Source organism: Protopterus annectens, chromosome 2.part0 (assembly GCF_019279795.1).
Source record: "Protopterus annectens isolate FY-2018-M chromosome 2.part0, PAN1.0, whole genome shotgun sequence".
NCBI lineage: Eukaryota > Metazoa > Chordata > Ceratodontiformes > Protopteridae > Protopterus > Protopterus annectens.
In genome coordinates this window covers 1,813,633,391-1,813,649,459 of record NC_056728.1, presented here as the reverse complement: position 1 = coordinate 1,813,649,459, position 16,069 = coordinate 1,813,633,391, and the positions used below count along the sequence as shown (strand labels likewise).

Genomic DNA, 16,069 nt, shown 5'->3' with positions numbered 1-16,069 from the left:
TACAGTGCATTGTCAGACCCCACCTTGAAGGACCTCCTGCAGATCTGCAAAACAAAAAGCACCAGAATTACCCATTCTGAAGACTTAAACCTTGCCTGTGATATATATAGGACCTGCTCAAGATACAGGTATGTATCTCACAGACTATCTCTTCTTTGGAATATGCTCCCCGTCCATGTGAAGCAGAGTTCCTCCCTAACACAATTCAAATGTAACTTGGACAATTGGATGGGGAACAAAAAATTCATCCCTGTCTTGGTACCTGAGTCTCTAATGGGCACAGGCAACCTGAAAAAAGTTTCTTCTCCAAGGTCCCTGCTTGTAAATGTTTCATCTCCCAAGCCCCTGCTTATGCTTATCAGGGGTACCAGAATTTGTCAAAAAATTAGGATGCAAGGCTAGGCTTAAAAAGGTCCTAGTGGTAATTAGCCTAGTACACACCTGTGAACCTATGAATGATACATGAATCAGTTTCTCTAGACATCATCTGACTGCTCTGGATTCCTCTATAGTTTGATGTCTGGGTGGGAACTATTACTTTTCAGTGATGATATGAAGGTTACATGAAGTACAGTTATTAAGTACTATGCTGTTTTCTATCCCTTTTCCTTACACCAATTTAATCGCTTACTTACGTTGCCTTGCTGTTGCCTGTTTGATTCAGTTAAACTGTTTCCTTCTAAATACATTTCTGACACTTAGCTGATTTTACTACTAAGAGTTTTGGATATACGAGAGGGCATTATTAAGTGGCAATAAGTCTTAACTTGCAGCTTATGTTCTGATGAATGTTAGCTGGCTGTATTTGCAGAGGATATGATGTTATGCCTGATAAAACCAGTAGAGGACATAACAGTGTTGTGGAATATGTTATGGCAGTTTCAAATATTTTTGGGATACAAAATTAATGAAGCTAAAACACAGGTAATATTTACAAATTATGTACCCACACCCAAATTGCTTCATTAATATCCATATTTATGGGGACATGATAAAATGAAGTACTGAGGAGTATGGATTAAAAAGGATTCTTGTCTGGCAGCTAAGGATATGAAGGACGAGACTAAACAAAAGATAATACAAAAACTGAGAAACTGGAAGCTTTGTTATATGGATATGGATAGCGAGATACAAGCAGTTAACATGTTTTTGTTCCTTTAGTTTCATACCTTTGAACTGTACAAATTTTTGCAGAATGTCCAAATTTTTGCCTCACATTTTTGGTCTGTTTTTCATAAAATTGTGTTTTTCTGGGAAATTAGTGGCAAATCATTACAGACTGAAGTTAGAAAATAATGACACATGTTTGAGTTTCAGACTTCATATCCTTCAAAAATTATGCTAAAGTAAAACCTGTTATTCTATCAACTTTCTAAGTTTGTAAGTGCAATATTTAAAAAATATCCCTATTTTTGGGCTGTTGTCTCACTTTTATTTATGGATTTGTCCAGATTTCTTGCTCGGAGAAGTTGAGAGGTATGTACACAAGTCAAGCATATTATTATCAACCAGAAGAGAAGTTGTAGATAGCAATTAATAAAGAGCTGATGGATTTTTTTTGGGAGGGGAAGATGGCAAGAGTCAAGTGGGATAAGCTGATTCTTCCAATGAAACAAGGAGGTTTGGGATTACCCAATTTGAAGGGGTATTTCAGAGCTACACAGTTTAGGCTCCTATATACAAGCAGAAACCTATAATTCAAAGTGGAAAGGGACGATGATGAAATGGGGGTAAGCTCAAGAAACAAGGAAGATGCAGATCCTTAAGGGGAATAACAGTAACCATGCAGAATTTGATATTTATAAGACAGCAGAAAATATTCTAAGAACTAAGCCAACACAAGAATGGAGAAAGGAACTAGATTCTGCCAATAGGGATGACTGCAATTAGGAATACAGACAATAGGCAAGAAGGGGCTGAAATATATTGGAGAAAACTGGTAAAAGACCCAAGGTATTTGGAGTAAATAATTAGAGAGAGAAAGGTATTAGAATGGGAAGAGGCCAATAATTTATTTGGGCTGCAAGCTAGAGATTGTGTTCATTATCAATTAATATCAGAGTATAGACTAAGAGAAAGAAATAGGGGGATCCTTTGCAAAAGACCAGTACTGGTAGTGTTTTCAGTAGAATCTAGAATAGAAGCTGAGGTTAAAAAAGGAATAATTAGTAGAGTATAGAAATTATTGCATGATAACTATAAGAATTAATTAGAGGAAGTCAGAAAGGATTGGGAAGAGAGAGTGGGTAAGCAATTTACAAAGAAACAATGGGAGGATGTATGCACCTCAAATATGCAACAAAGTCTAGAAGAATTAGAAGTAGACTCCAAAGAATTTTTCCTCAGGTAGACAGCAAATGTCAGAGGTGTGATGGGGAAAAAAAGATGACTGGGAATATATTTTCTGGGAATGTAATGAGTTGACAGACTTTAAAGATTCATTTCAGACTGCTCTGTCAGAGATACTGGGTGAACAAATTGGTGTAACTAAGGAAATGTTTTTTGAGCTATGATACAGAATTGGAATGCCTAGACATAAGTAAGGCCTTGCTGAGTCTAATTATGGAGGTTACCAAAAACTTTGTTACTAGAAAATGGAAATCAAAGTCTAAACCAACTTTACTAGACGTAGTGAATGTAGTAACAGAGATAAAACAGCTGGAAATTAGGATCTTACAAGAGGGTAGGAGCAAATTATTTAGGAAGAATGGGAATTGTGGGAACAATGCATGCAGAAGAGGAACAAGATTTAAAAGAAGGCATGATTTGAATGAACTATGTAATGTTTGACAGTGACTGGATAGATTACAAGTGGTGTATAACGTTTGCAACTACAATTATGTCAACATGGTTTGTGATGTATAATGTTTGCAACTAAAATTATGTCAGTATGGTATATTTTTATTTATATAAATGCATGATTGCCTATGTCATACATGATAATTTAATAAAGAGGTTCCTTTAAAAAAAGAAAAAAAGATTCACCTTCTGCATATATTGTGATTAACAATAAGACCTTGCCAGCTATAAGAATTCCTACAACTTCGAGGCAGGGCTAACCCCTGCCAACTTATCTCCTTACTCTTTTTCTTGAATCTTTTTTCTGTAAAATTCTACAGATTACTTTGAAATTAGAGATGCAGTTCTTTAGATCAAATGTTAGTATTACTTAATTCAGCGCTGCTACTTTGTTATACTTTCAAAATCTGTAAATGAATTCACCATTTGTTGCAGGTCAGGGCTAAAACCAGACAAAGCTTCAAATTTATTTTTATTTAACATTTGTTTACTGGGAAAGTCTGACTTGGAACAAAGCCAATTTTCAGTGGAGGCCCAGGGAGAAACACTCCATTCACATGTCTTTGAAACGAGGGAGGAAACCAGAGCACCCAGTGGAAACCCACACGAATGAAGGGAGGACATGTAGACTCTGCACAGAAGGCACCCCAGCCAAGAATCGAACCGGAGAACCTCTTGCTGAGATGGCAACAACGCTACTGCTGCACCAATTGGATCTTGACAAATCAAATATTTTCCAGTAACTCTCTTTTTGCAAGTAGCATCAATGTCTCACCTAATAAACTCAAATATCTGGAGGTTAAATGTAAAATAAACACATGTATATTAATTTAAATAAATTTAGATTTAGGGTGTCTTGAGGCAGACTAAGTCCAAATTTGATCTACTGGCTAGAGTTTACATTGTTAAAATGAATATTTTTTTCCTAGGATAGTCTGTTTCCTAATAACTGCATATCATATTTTCTGAATGAACCCTTTAAACATGGTAATATATTTTTTACATTCATGTGGAATAATATTAAATTATCATGTATGACCTAGGCAATCTTACTATTATATAAATGAAAAACAAACATTGCAGGCACCATTGAAACAACTGTAGATGCAAACATTATGCATCACTTATAATCTATCCAGTCATTGTCAGTTAAGTATCATATGGCTCATTCAAATCCTGCCTCTTAAACCTTGTTCCTTCTCTGCATATATTGTTCCCACAATCCCATTTTTCCCTACAGAGTTTTTTTCCTTCCATTTTCTAAAGATCCCAATTGCAGTTGTTTTATCTCTGTTACTATATTCACTACTTCTAATACAGTTGGTGTAGACTTTGATTTACATTTTCTAGTAATTGCTTTTTGGCAGTCACCATAATTAAACTCAGCAAGCCTTTACTATGTCTAGGCAATTCCGATTCTGTATTATAACTCAAAAAAATCATCTCCCCAGTCAATCCAATCTGATCACCCTGCATCTCTAACACAGCAGTCCACAGGGAATCCCTAAAGTCTGCCAGTTTACTACACTCCCAAAAAATACGTTCCCAGCCACCCCTTTCCTGCCTGCCACACCTCCAACATTTGCTATCCACCTGAGGAAAAATTCTTTGGAGTCTACTTGGGGTATAAAAATACCTATGTAAACACTTCAATGCAAAGATTCTAAATCCAGACATTGTTGCATGTTTGGGAGATACACATATATCCCCCCATTGTCTCTTTGTGAATTGCTTAGCCAGTCTCTCTTCCCAATCCTTTCTAAGCCCCTCTGACTGATTCTTATAGTTATGCAATATTTTATATGCTGTCCTAATTATTCCTTTTTTAGCGGCGGCTTCTGTTCTAGGTTCTATTGAAAACTCTACCAGTGCTGGTCTTTCATTTAATAGACCCCCTATTTCTTTCTCTTTGCCTATACTTTGATATCAATCCTTGATAGGGGAAGGCAATCTTTAACCTGCAGTCCAAATAAATTCTTGGCCTCTTCCCATTCTGTTACCTTTCCCTTTCTCATTATTTGCTCCCAATACCTTAGTTCCTTTGCCAGTTTTCTCCAATAAATTACAGCCTCCTCTTGCCTATTACCTGTATCCCTAACCACAGCCATCCCTATCGGCAGAATCTCTTTTCTCCATTTTTGTGCTGGTTTAGTTCTTAGAATATTCCCTGCTATTTTATGAATATAATACTCTGTATGTTTTTTGTTGTTCTCCTTAAGAGTCTGCATCCAAAATCTCAATCTCTCCATATTTCTTAAGCTTCCTCCCTGCATCATCATCATTCATTTCCACTTTGAATTATAGTTTAATGCTTGTGCTATGTATAGGAGGCTTAACTGTGTTACTCTAAAATTCCCCTTTAAATTGGATAATCCTAGTCTGGTTTGTTCTATTGGTAGAATCAGCTTATCCCACTTGACCCTTGCTGTCTTCCCTTCCCAGATAAAATCCTTCAACTATTTATTAATTGCTATCCACAGCTTCTCCTTTAGTTGATAAAAATATGCCTGACCTGTGTATAAAACTAAAGGGACTAAAACATTTTAACTGCTTGTATCTTAGTATCCATATTCATATAACAATGCTTCAAGTTTCTCAATTTTTGTATTATCTTCTTTTTAGTCTCTTCCCACATATTCTTAGCTGTCACAAAACATGGATATGGATATCTGGAATGTTATAAAAAATAGTGTCTAAACAATCCACTGTATTCCAGCCTTTCAAAATAATTCAAAATATTATTAGAAATAAAGGATTTCCTTTTGCTTTTAATAGGCAACAACCTAATTTCTATGACAGAAATTATGTGAATATGGAACCTCAAAACCAATGCCACTCTCCTGCTGAACCTAAAATAATTGTAGTTTTAAAATGTTTCCCATTCTTTGGGAGTGATAAGAATAAACTCACATTATTTTGTTCTTGGTTAATTGCTACTTAAAAAGAAGCACTGCCTCTCTTTTACTATTTCTCTCTTTTTATAACTCAGTGTTACGCTCCCTGTGCTTTTCAAAGATTCATTTTTTAATATACTGGCTTTCTATATTAAAAGAGGAAAAATGTTTACCCAGACTGGAAGACAATATGAACTAGTGCCTATACATGTTTTGTATATTCCAGGTTCATATGGAAGCAGTTTATGCTACTTCACACTGCCTACCTGACTTGCCACAAACTAGCTGTTACTGGCAGCATCAGCTTGTCTAGATGTAACATTTTGCAGCAAATCTATTGCTGATGCTTTTTATATTTTCAGGTCTTATAGATCTAATCAGCCAGTTTGTCATATAAATTAGGAAAAACCTATAAAGCTAAACTACCAAATGACAGATGCAAATTATATGTTGTTTCTTGGTATCCCTGTACAAAAAATGCACCTATATAATATAATATAATATAATATAATATAATGTAATATAACAGTTAGTCTAGCCTCAGCTTGGGAGAATTTTTTTTGCGGCCAGTCACTGAAGTAAAAGAGAAGATGGCTGAATCGTGAATTGATGCAATACAAAAATCTTCATTTTCTTCCTAGAAATTCTTAGAAAAAAATATCCAGTTTAACTACTAAGTTTTCTCATTTTTGGTTTTAACTAAACAAAATATTTTTTGCTGAGAACATTGAAAATCTATAGCCCCTCATAATTACATACCTGAATGAGACTGGCTGTGATGCGACTTTTCCTCACCCCCACTTGTGGAGCCTGGACTTCCTGTGCCAGTATTGAACATCACCTCATTCTCATTAATACTTGTGTGATTCTCTGCAGATATGCTATAGTACTATAGGTCACAAGACACATTTGCAATAGTTAGGTACATAGGTAAGTACTAGGCTAGCTGCCCTTGCTGGCCATTTTAAGCCTAGTGAATTTCCCTTTTTGTGCTCAAAATAGCCCATTTGGTTACAGATTGGTCTTGTTCATCCCATGGTTGATAATTATATATTACCCCTGCTGACAGTAAGTGGCATCATACCATAGACAATTTGAGGGGACCCATGCATGGAATAAAGCAATTAGGACATTTATCTATCCATTAATAGTACAGCGGGCAGTACTGGGGTGAATGTTCTGTTTCCCATCCATAGATCTAAGTTGCACTTGAAAATGGACTTTGTTTTATGTGGTTTGGGAGTCTGTTCCATACCATCAGTATCTTCCTTGAAGTATGTCTCTCCTTCCAAACTGTTGTGTTGATGTTGCAGAACAGGTTTGGATTCCTAGAATGAGTATTTTTGATGCCATTTGACTTGCTAATGTGCAGTAAATCCATCAGATAAAGGTCACCTCTTAGCAGTCTGTAGGATGCCAAGTATAGTGACAGGGTGTTGAGTTGGGCCATGTAGGACATGTTGTTTAGACCTTCTATCCTTTTAGTAAGGTATCTCTGTGAGCATTCCAGTTGTTGCATATCTGGAGAGATACGTGCTAAAGGGGGCATTATATTTCATGACTGGCCTAAGGAAAGATGAGTAAAGAGGGACAATGACACCCTTAGAACTAGACACAATCCTGTCCTTTATAAGCTGTGCAATACAGAAGGACTTTCTTATAACAATAGACACATGCTGGTTAAAAGTTACCAAATTCTGAACAATTGAGTCAACTCTTAGGGGTGTATTGTCATTGTGGTAGTTCCCTGGGGTAGATGACTTCCCCAAGGATACAGTAATGCATTTTTTGTCATTTACTTTCAGACCATCACTTGGACACCAGTAATTTATTTGGGAAAAACAGCTCTACAGGATGGCTAGGAAATTCTGGGATTCAATGACTACTTCTAGCTTGCATTCATATGTTAACTTAGTCAGCCAGAGCCCTTTGTTATTGGCTTTTACTTCAGACAAGTAGATGCCAAACAGTAGAATTCTCAGCACAAAACAGTTGGGCATTCCACTGGTGACTGGTCTTCTTGTGGAGGTAACTTCCCCTATTTTAATTATCTGCATCCTTTCTGTGAGCCAGCTGGCAATCCAGCAGGTAACATAGGGTATATTCCCAGTTTATTTAGCTTTCCTACTATGCCTGAGTGGGGAGTTGTGTCAAAAAGCTTTGTCAGGTCAAGGTATGTGGCTTGTCCTGTTTTGCCTTCATCCATTGCTTTGGTAACCTTTTAAAAAAAGTTTCTTAGATTGTGTAACCATAACCTGCCCTTGATGAATCCAAACTAAGACTGGTCTAGTGTTTGCAGGTTTTCTATGTCTTAATTGATTACTTGCATGATAAACCTTTCCATGGTTTTGCATATGACTCAGTAATTGCCTGTGAAAGGTCCTCCGTTATGCAGGGGAATTTCTATCTGTTCTGCATTCATTTGGTACAATTTTGTATTTCTATAATGATTTTTTCTAAAATAAGCTTTTATTGTTGACTTATTATAAGAATGCTTTGATATACTACTTTATATTTTTTCAGCTGTTCCTATGTTGGGATGTTTTGGCTTTTCCAGCTTTGTGCACTATTTGTACAAAATGATGAATACATTCTAATTGTTGAAAAAATAAAAAGGCTGCTCTGAGTAACAACTCAAAGCCTGAGTAACATTCTGAGAAACTAAATCATAGTTTTGTGTAAAATTCTCTCTCTTGTAGCTCTGAAGTTGGAAAGTGAAAAGGATTCAACAGCACACATGCACACAACAGCCACACTTAGACACAAACACAAACCATATGCCATATAATAAGTCATGCTCTATATCTCCACTGTTATATATATCTTTAAAGCCAGTGCATTCTGGAGAATCCATAAGACGGATCATTGTAACAAGCCAAGTGTCAGCTCTAATTCCAGAGCCAAAGGACTCACCAAGTTGCATTAAATATAACACTCCCTGGCATCACAGCTATCTCATTTGATTTCTTACTAACCTGGATTTAAGAAAACTATCCAAGAAAGAATGATATTATAGACTGCTACCCTCAAATATAGTTTTCTGTTTTGTTTGTAAAAGTTATTGGTGAGATTCATTGCCGATATGTTTAGTATACTTCCATGGAAAATGTTTATGATTAATAAAAGTAGAAGAAGCCATCTTTAGCTAAAATGTCCAGTATACGTTGCACAGACTTAATTCGCTGGTAATTAAATACTAGATATACAATGGGCAGTCAAGGGCGGTGACTTTGAATGACAAAGTGTGAAGGGAAAGAAGCTCTGACTATAGCCCTTGTACCCTGGGGTCATGTAGCCGGTCCAGACATTGGAGAACCTAGCCAGGAAGGATAGGAATGTTTGACTGATTGCAACTTGCCCCTCCCAGTAGTTGGAGTAGTCTCACAACAGGAGCAATGCCTAATAGATATCTAAATGTTGAAGTGCAATAGTTGGTGAATAATTTATGCTTATCAAGGAGTGTTTATGCACACCAGCTGAGGTTTATGTACTTGGAAGCATTTACTCACATGGTTGCCACCTAGAAGCCATTGGATTGTGCTTATTGGCCAATAAATGGAAAAAGGACATAGGACTAGTACAAAGGACAAAGCATTACAAATAATGAGCTGTCAGTGATTGAGTGGCATCTCTTGGGGCCAGCAAGAAGGGTAGCTCTAAAGTTCAGTTCAGTACCCATAGGTAAATTTAGTTTGCAGCATAGAGTTAGTGTTGGTCGCAGTACATACATTTCAATGTAAGACATATAAAAAACAAATTTAAAGACAACACTTTTAAAGACAAGGAGTTTGCATCCTATATTGCACATGCTAAGTTTTCTATTGCACATCTTTACTAATTTAAGGTGCCATCATTATACCTGTCTATTTTGTATTTCAAAACAGATGTTTTCAAACAGACAAAATGCTGGAATTAGAACATGCTACAGTTGCAGGTTATACTTTAGATTGAACACATGTGTTAGTAATGTGAACAAAAGCTACTGGAATAAAACTATTCTTATACCATTTTGTTTTACACATTGGGAACAAATACCTTTTTTTCCAGATGAAAGAAGTTGAAATTCAATTTATAATGGATGTGAAACATCCTTCAAAACTGAACCAATTAGTTTTTCCAATCTTCTAAAGTATAGAGATGTAAGGTAAAGTTGTTGTTCTGCAATAAACATACTAGGCAATTTTACAATCTGATTCAATGAATTTGTATTTTTCATAGACAAATATTCACACTATGCTACCAAAGAAAATGATAGAATTGGTTCAATGAAAGCATGGTAGAATAAAATCATAATTTTTAATCTATATGTAACTGGGACAATTTCCACAAACAAAACAGACTTTGCTACCCTTTTCTACACACAGCATCACAATTTTTCTCAAATTCAGCTTTGAATCTATAATTGTCCGAAGATATTTATAGGATTGTACACATTCAACCAACTTCCCCTTTATAACTGTTACATGATGTGTATGTGTATGTTTCCTAAAATCAATTATCATAAATTTAGTTTTAGATACATTTAACTGGAGATAAGACTCATCACACTATTTAACAAAATCAGTAATAACTTGACCAAACTGCGGTGGTGGTGCTGCGGTACCGTTGTCGCCTCACAGTAAGATGCTGTCTGGTTTGATTCTCAGCTAGAGCGTCTTCTGCATGGAGACATGCATGAATGGGCGTACCTTTGTTGAAGGTTGTGCGTCAGAGCTGACAACTCGGCACGTAAAAATCTATTGCCAATCATTAGCGGACTGGAGTTCCACTGTGACGACCCCTAACCGAAACTAAAAGCCGAAAGACACAACAAGTAATAACTTAACCATGACTTGTAAGGGGATACTGTCACAGTGTGATATGGAGCACAAAGGGAGGTTAGAAAGGATGGAAAAGGAGAAAACAGAAAATAAACAAAGGTTATGATTACTGCAGAATGGATGGCCACGCCCAGCTTTTCCAGTGTACCCATTATGAAATGACACAGTACTCCTAGTAGTAATGTGACTGTCTCTGTGAACTCATATGCAGCACAGTGTAATAGCAGGACAGATATATAGCCAGAAGTAACAGAGGAGTGCACACCATTACCTGTGTGAGAGTTTGTCAGAAGTGTTGAGCTGCAGTCAGTTCTCAGAGCAGTAATACAAAAGCTGTCGTGCACCAAGGCATCTTGATCACCGACCACCTTTAAACTTGTCAGTGAGACTGCTGTAAGAATTTGTAACACGCCCCTACCCATGAATCACTTTTACTGCATTAGCACATGTTACTATGGTTAAAAAAGTGCCCTGTCCTGTTTGGCATCTACTTCTCTGAAGTGCAGGCCAACATGGAAGGTCTTTGGCTATGAAAGCTTCCCAGATGACTGCAAACTGGGAGCCATAATAGAATCACCTAATGATGTAGACATTCTACCAAAGGACATCGCAGAGACAGATGCTTGGTGTCAAAGTCATGGCCTCAATGCCAAGACGTGCGCTGTCATCCCCTTTGGGAAAAACTCGGTAACCGTGAACTACCACATAGGCGGTAGCTCACTAAACACCGAAAGTGTGATAAGAGACCTCGGGACACAGATGGACAGTAGTCTCTCCTTTGATAAGCACATTGCCACAGTAGTCAGGAAATCTTTGTATGTGGCACACCTCGTCACAAAAGGGTTGTCATCTAGAAAAAAGGAGGTCATTGTTCCTCTCTACTCATCCCTCATCAGACCCATTATAGATTACAATGCCCCATTTGTCATGTATCTCACAAGACATCTACAACAACTGGAAAGACCACAGAAATTCCTCACAAAGAGGATTACTGGCCTCAAACAGATGCCATACACAGACCGTCTGAAAAAAACTCCAGCTTTACTCAGTTGCATATCGCCTACCCAGAGGTGATCTCTGCCTAACACACAAAGCTATGTCAAATCCAGAGCTGTTGGACATGCTTCACTTAAAGAAATCCCAATCCCTCCGAGCTACACGCTCTAGGGACCTAAACCTTGTCACCACAATAAACAGAACATGCTGGAGGGATAGATTCCTGTCCCAGAGACTTCCCATACTCTGGAACAGACTACCTATCTATGTCAAACAAAGCTCCTCATTAGCACTGTTCAAGAAAAATCTTGATGATTGGATGGGAAATGGGAAATTCACCCCGGGGATCACTTCTGTGGCTCTGCTCGACAGGGGCACAGGAAAATAATTTTCTTGGGTGGAGAAAGCCAGGGTACATTTTTGGCTAGGCTTATATAGGCCCCAGGGCCAATAGCCTAGTACCTACCTATGAACCTATGAACCTATGTAACAGATGGCTCAGGACATATTAAGTGTCGAACCTTTCTGGGAGAGCCACACCTCATTGCCCAGTCTCAGTATCTTCCATGCATTGTGCCTGCTAAGTTTTGGAAAGAGATACTTGTGAGTATCTAATGGGACTGGCACTCTGTGTAATATGGTTTGCTGTTGTTCACCCATCCAAATTTTTTTTTATATAGTTTGCTTTTCGCCCCCCAACTATCAAGCTGTCATGACAGCCATCCATTTACTCCTCACTGGGGCAAGAAATTTGATGTCTTCCTAATGTTTTTCTATCCAAAGCAAGCACACTCCTTCACATAAGTGGACAAGGGATGCCATCAACAGCTTGGGTAGCTGTAATGTGTGTCCTTCCCATAACCAGTATCCTGCTTTGTATGCTATGGACATTCTACCCTAACACTGGATGAAGTAACTGAGAGCCAGATGAGACCCTTAACCACACCATAGCTGCTCATTTCCCCATCCTTTACTGCTTGTTTTTCCAGAAAATGAGCTACTATTCAAATTTAGGTCATCTGGGGCATAGTCAGGGCTTTTTCCATTTGTGCCACAGAGAGGACTACTTGTCCCAAGTTTAATCAAACAAATATGATTTCAGTAGTATAGTCTGAAGTGGGCAAACTACAGCTTGTGTCCAGTTTTTTTCTGACTTCCTTTGCCACCTACCTACTTTGCTAGTTACAACTTTAGCTGCTGTAATTAAAACCTTTAATACATATTCACTAAGGCACATCTTGCTTATATACCTGCTAGTTAGTAATAGCTCAGAGCAGCATTGTAATTTTCCTTTTTCATTGCTCTGAACTCTTTAAACCAGAAATGACTGATTCCTGTTTTCCATTAATTTCAACTAGATGTATTATAGCTTTTTGATTGAAATATAGTTTGCACATGGCTTACTTAGTTGAAATTTTAACATTGCATTAATGTATATTTATTTCAGAATCCACTTAAATGATCAATTCATTTTGACTTTTGTAGGGCTGTTTGTATTTATTTATTTATTTTTTGGTGGGAATTGTGTGTCACAGGCAAATGCTTTTGTTTTGTTTGTTATCTAATTATTTTAATGGGATTCCTATTTTCTACTTACCATATCATAACTGATTACGGTTTATTTATAATGTGATTTTCATTGATCAATGTTAGTCACTCACATAGAAATTAGCTAAGTGAGATTTTTTTTCATGTTGTTCATTTAAATATTTTTAAGGTGTTACTATTACTGCAAACCCTGTAGAGTGCAGGTCATATATACTTAATTATATTAAACAAAGATATCACATACCTGTTCAAAATGCTTGTTTTGCCAGGGATAGTAGAAGACTAGCCACTCCAACACCTGACAATTGGACTGCTTCTGATGTCATGATCAAATGAGCTGAGCTTGTTTTTCTGTTCCTAATTTCAACTGCATACAGATATGCCAAGCAAGATCCATTTAGGTTCTAAGCTGTGAAAAATCTCACTGCATGCAGGATTCTTGCTAGAGGTCATCACTGTTTTGTGTCAGCCAATTCTCTATCTGACATTGTCATTGGTTATTGAATTTGTATTTTAGATTTTCTTTTGTTTTGCTTATCTTTTCTATTATTAATGTTTATATTTGTTATCAGTTTGTCTTGCAAATCTCCTAAAGCTGACACTGAACTTTGTGTCCTCTGTGGCCCTCTTTGTCCTGCAGTACCACTCTACTTCTATGTATATGCCACTCGTGGGTTTTCACTGATTCCTCATCTGGCCTGGTGCTTAGCCATAAGGCTCTTAACAGGTCTGATATTGGGAAGACCTGTTTGTGTAAAGCCAAAATATTGTATATTTGCTAAGGTTAACACATTCATCTTCTTACCTTACAGAATGATTTCCCATTACTTTTCCAAGGGCATCTAGTCAGGTAAATGGTATGCATCTGTGCCATGTCACAAAAGTGCATTTATGTACAGGTAGCTAGTTTTGAGGAAATTAAAAAAAACATAGGTGTTATTAATCATTTAATGCTGTTTGGTCTTTTACAGATTTTGTTTTATGTACCACAGAAAAGTACACTGTTTCTATAAGTGAGCCCATTTTAATCTGTATGACTATTTATGTTGTTTATATCATAACTTTATCAACTAAAGAACTATCTTTAACATCCTAGGATATCAGTGGCCTAAACAGCGCTCTCTGCATTTGTGAACTATACTTAGCATCCTAAGATATTAGTGAGCTGAACAGTACTCTGTAGATTTGTGAAACTTGACAGTTTTGATGACTTGTGACTTCAATGCATCAAAAAAAGATAACCAATGTTATAAATGCAAGTCAGGTGTACTACACTCAGTAGGTGTAGTGACTAACTATCTTTATTCTTTTCTGCAGGCAGGAAATATAGCAAACATCAGCAGCACCATGGTGAATCTTGTTCTAATTTTGTTAATGGGACAAGTCTATACAGCACTGGCTGAGAAGCTGACAAAATGGGGTAAGAAGAAATCAAGGTTTACAAATACAACATTTCAATAAAGGTAGAACTGCATTCATTTATGTCTGCAAAGGAATCATTGTATAATTCAAAATTAATCATTTTATAGAAGTCTTCTTCCCCACCTTAACAATACAGTTATTTCTAATCAACCAAAGTTGTATGAGTTCCTATTACAAATGTACTCTGAAATGAATCACACTTTTTGGAAATCAGTTCCACACATGCCTCATCAAAAGTGAAACAAAAACCTTTCTATGTTTGGTAGTGGTGGAATGGTGGAACTGATCCTCACATCTGACAAGAAACTGTCGGCGAAGTTCATTACTGATCCCCGTTTGTAAACTGTAGGTGTAGTTTCTATATCTCACCACATTTAGCAAGGACTAGTGAAGGATGACATTGCCTGGGTGGGCATAATATGTCTCTGCAAAAAAAAAAAAAATGACAAAAAGTTACAAATATGATAATCCATGCAAAAGAAAAGGCTTGTGATATTGCAGCAGATAGATGACCTCATGGGGTGCACCACCAAAAGAAAAGCAGCTGTCAGAGATCAAATAATTTTTGATGTCACTAGCCAGACATTGGCCCTTTATACTCATAGGTGGTTTGGGCGTGACAGCAATTTCATGTGCGTGGTAATGATGGCAACAGATTTCTGTATATATATGAGGAACCAGCTATCCATGTGTCAATATGGAAGGCACCAGGTATACCTCCTTTGTCTCTGTGTTACGTTTCTCAATCTGCCATATTACCAGCCCTTCTCTCTCTGTCTTACTCACAGCTATCCCTTGTTACCTTTCCACCTTTTCTTATTTTGTAAAAATTAATCAAGGGGTTTTATTCTCACAAAATATTCTTCCTCCCCCAGCATTCATGCCTTATTGTTGTCCTTCTGTGTTCCTTTCTGCTTTCTGTTCTCCCCTTTCTTACTTTACTGTCTACCTCATGTCATTACCATTTATATGCTGAACAAGGGTGCCACCATTGTGTAAGCACTGTGCTGCCATTCTTGTACAAGCTTGCTTTTCTGATGTAGCTACATGCTACTATATTGCATGTTGGGTTGCAGACTGACATGACACACTAGCAGGCCTTAGCTGTGACATCCTTTACATCAGTGATTTACTCTGCTGTATAGTATTGCTCCTGCCTTATAGTAGCATAGGGCTGCTCTTATTGTTCCTGCTATGGCTGTTTACTTATGAGGTCATTTGCTCATCATGCAGATGTCATTCACTACCTGCTACATCTTTCAATAATGCACTGCAACTTCACAGAATGACCTCCTCAGACATTAGTGCTGTGCAATTGTCCATGAATCCCGGCCAGTGTTTCCGGTAATAACAATTAGCTGTTAAATTAGGAACAAAAGTGACAGGTTAACTAAAGAATAATTAAACAGTATATTTATCTATTTTGTTTTCCTGCTTCATTGATCTGTCCCATAATACCAGCTCCACCAGACATCACTTCATGTTCAGAGGCTATTAGCACTTTAGTAATACATTTAATAAGAGTATGCTGTGCAAAATACCAACCCCCCCCCCCAGCAGTGCAATTCCTGCCTGAAGCCAGACAGTTTT

General features: G+C 37.3%; 1 protein-coding gene across 2 annotated transcripts in view; it reads left to right on the top strand.

Annotated features, from left to right (window-relative positions):
* The window catches only part of LOC122793640 (anoctamin-7-like), a 2,355,351-nt gene that overhangs the window by 1,920,331 nt on the left and 418,951 nt on the right, over positions 1 to 16,069 (top strand). For both annotated transcript variants that reach the window (XM_044061850.1, XM_044061849.1), the window contains exon 14: positions 14,375 to 14,477. In XM_044061850.1, coding sequence (XP_043917785.1) covers positions 14,375 to 14,477 — 103 coding nt within the window. The remainder of the gene's footprint in view (positions 1 to 14,374; positions 14,478 to 16,069) is intronic.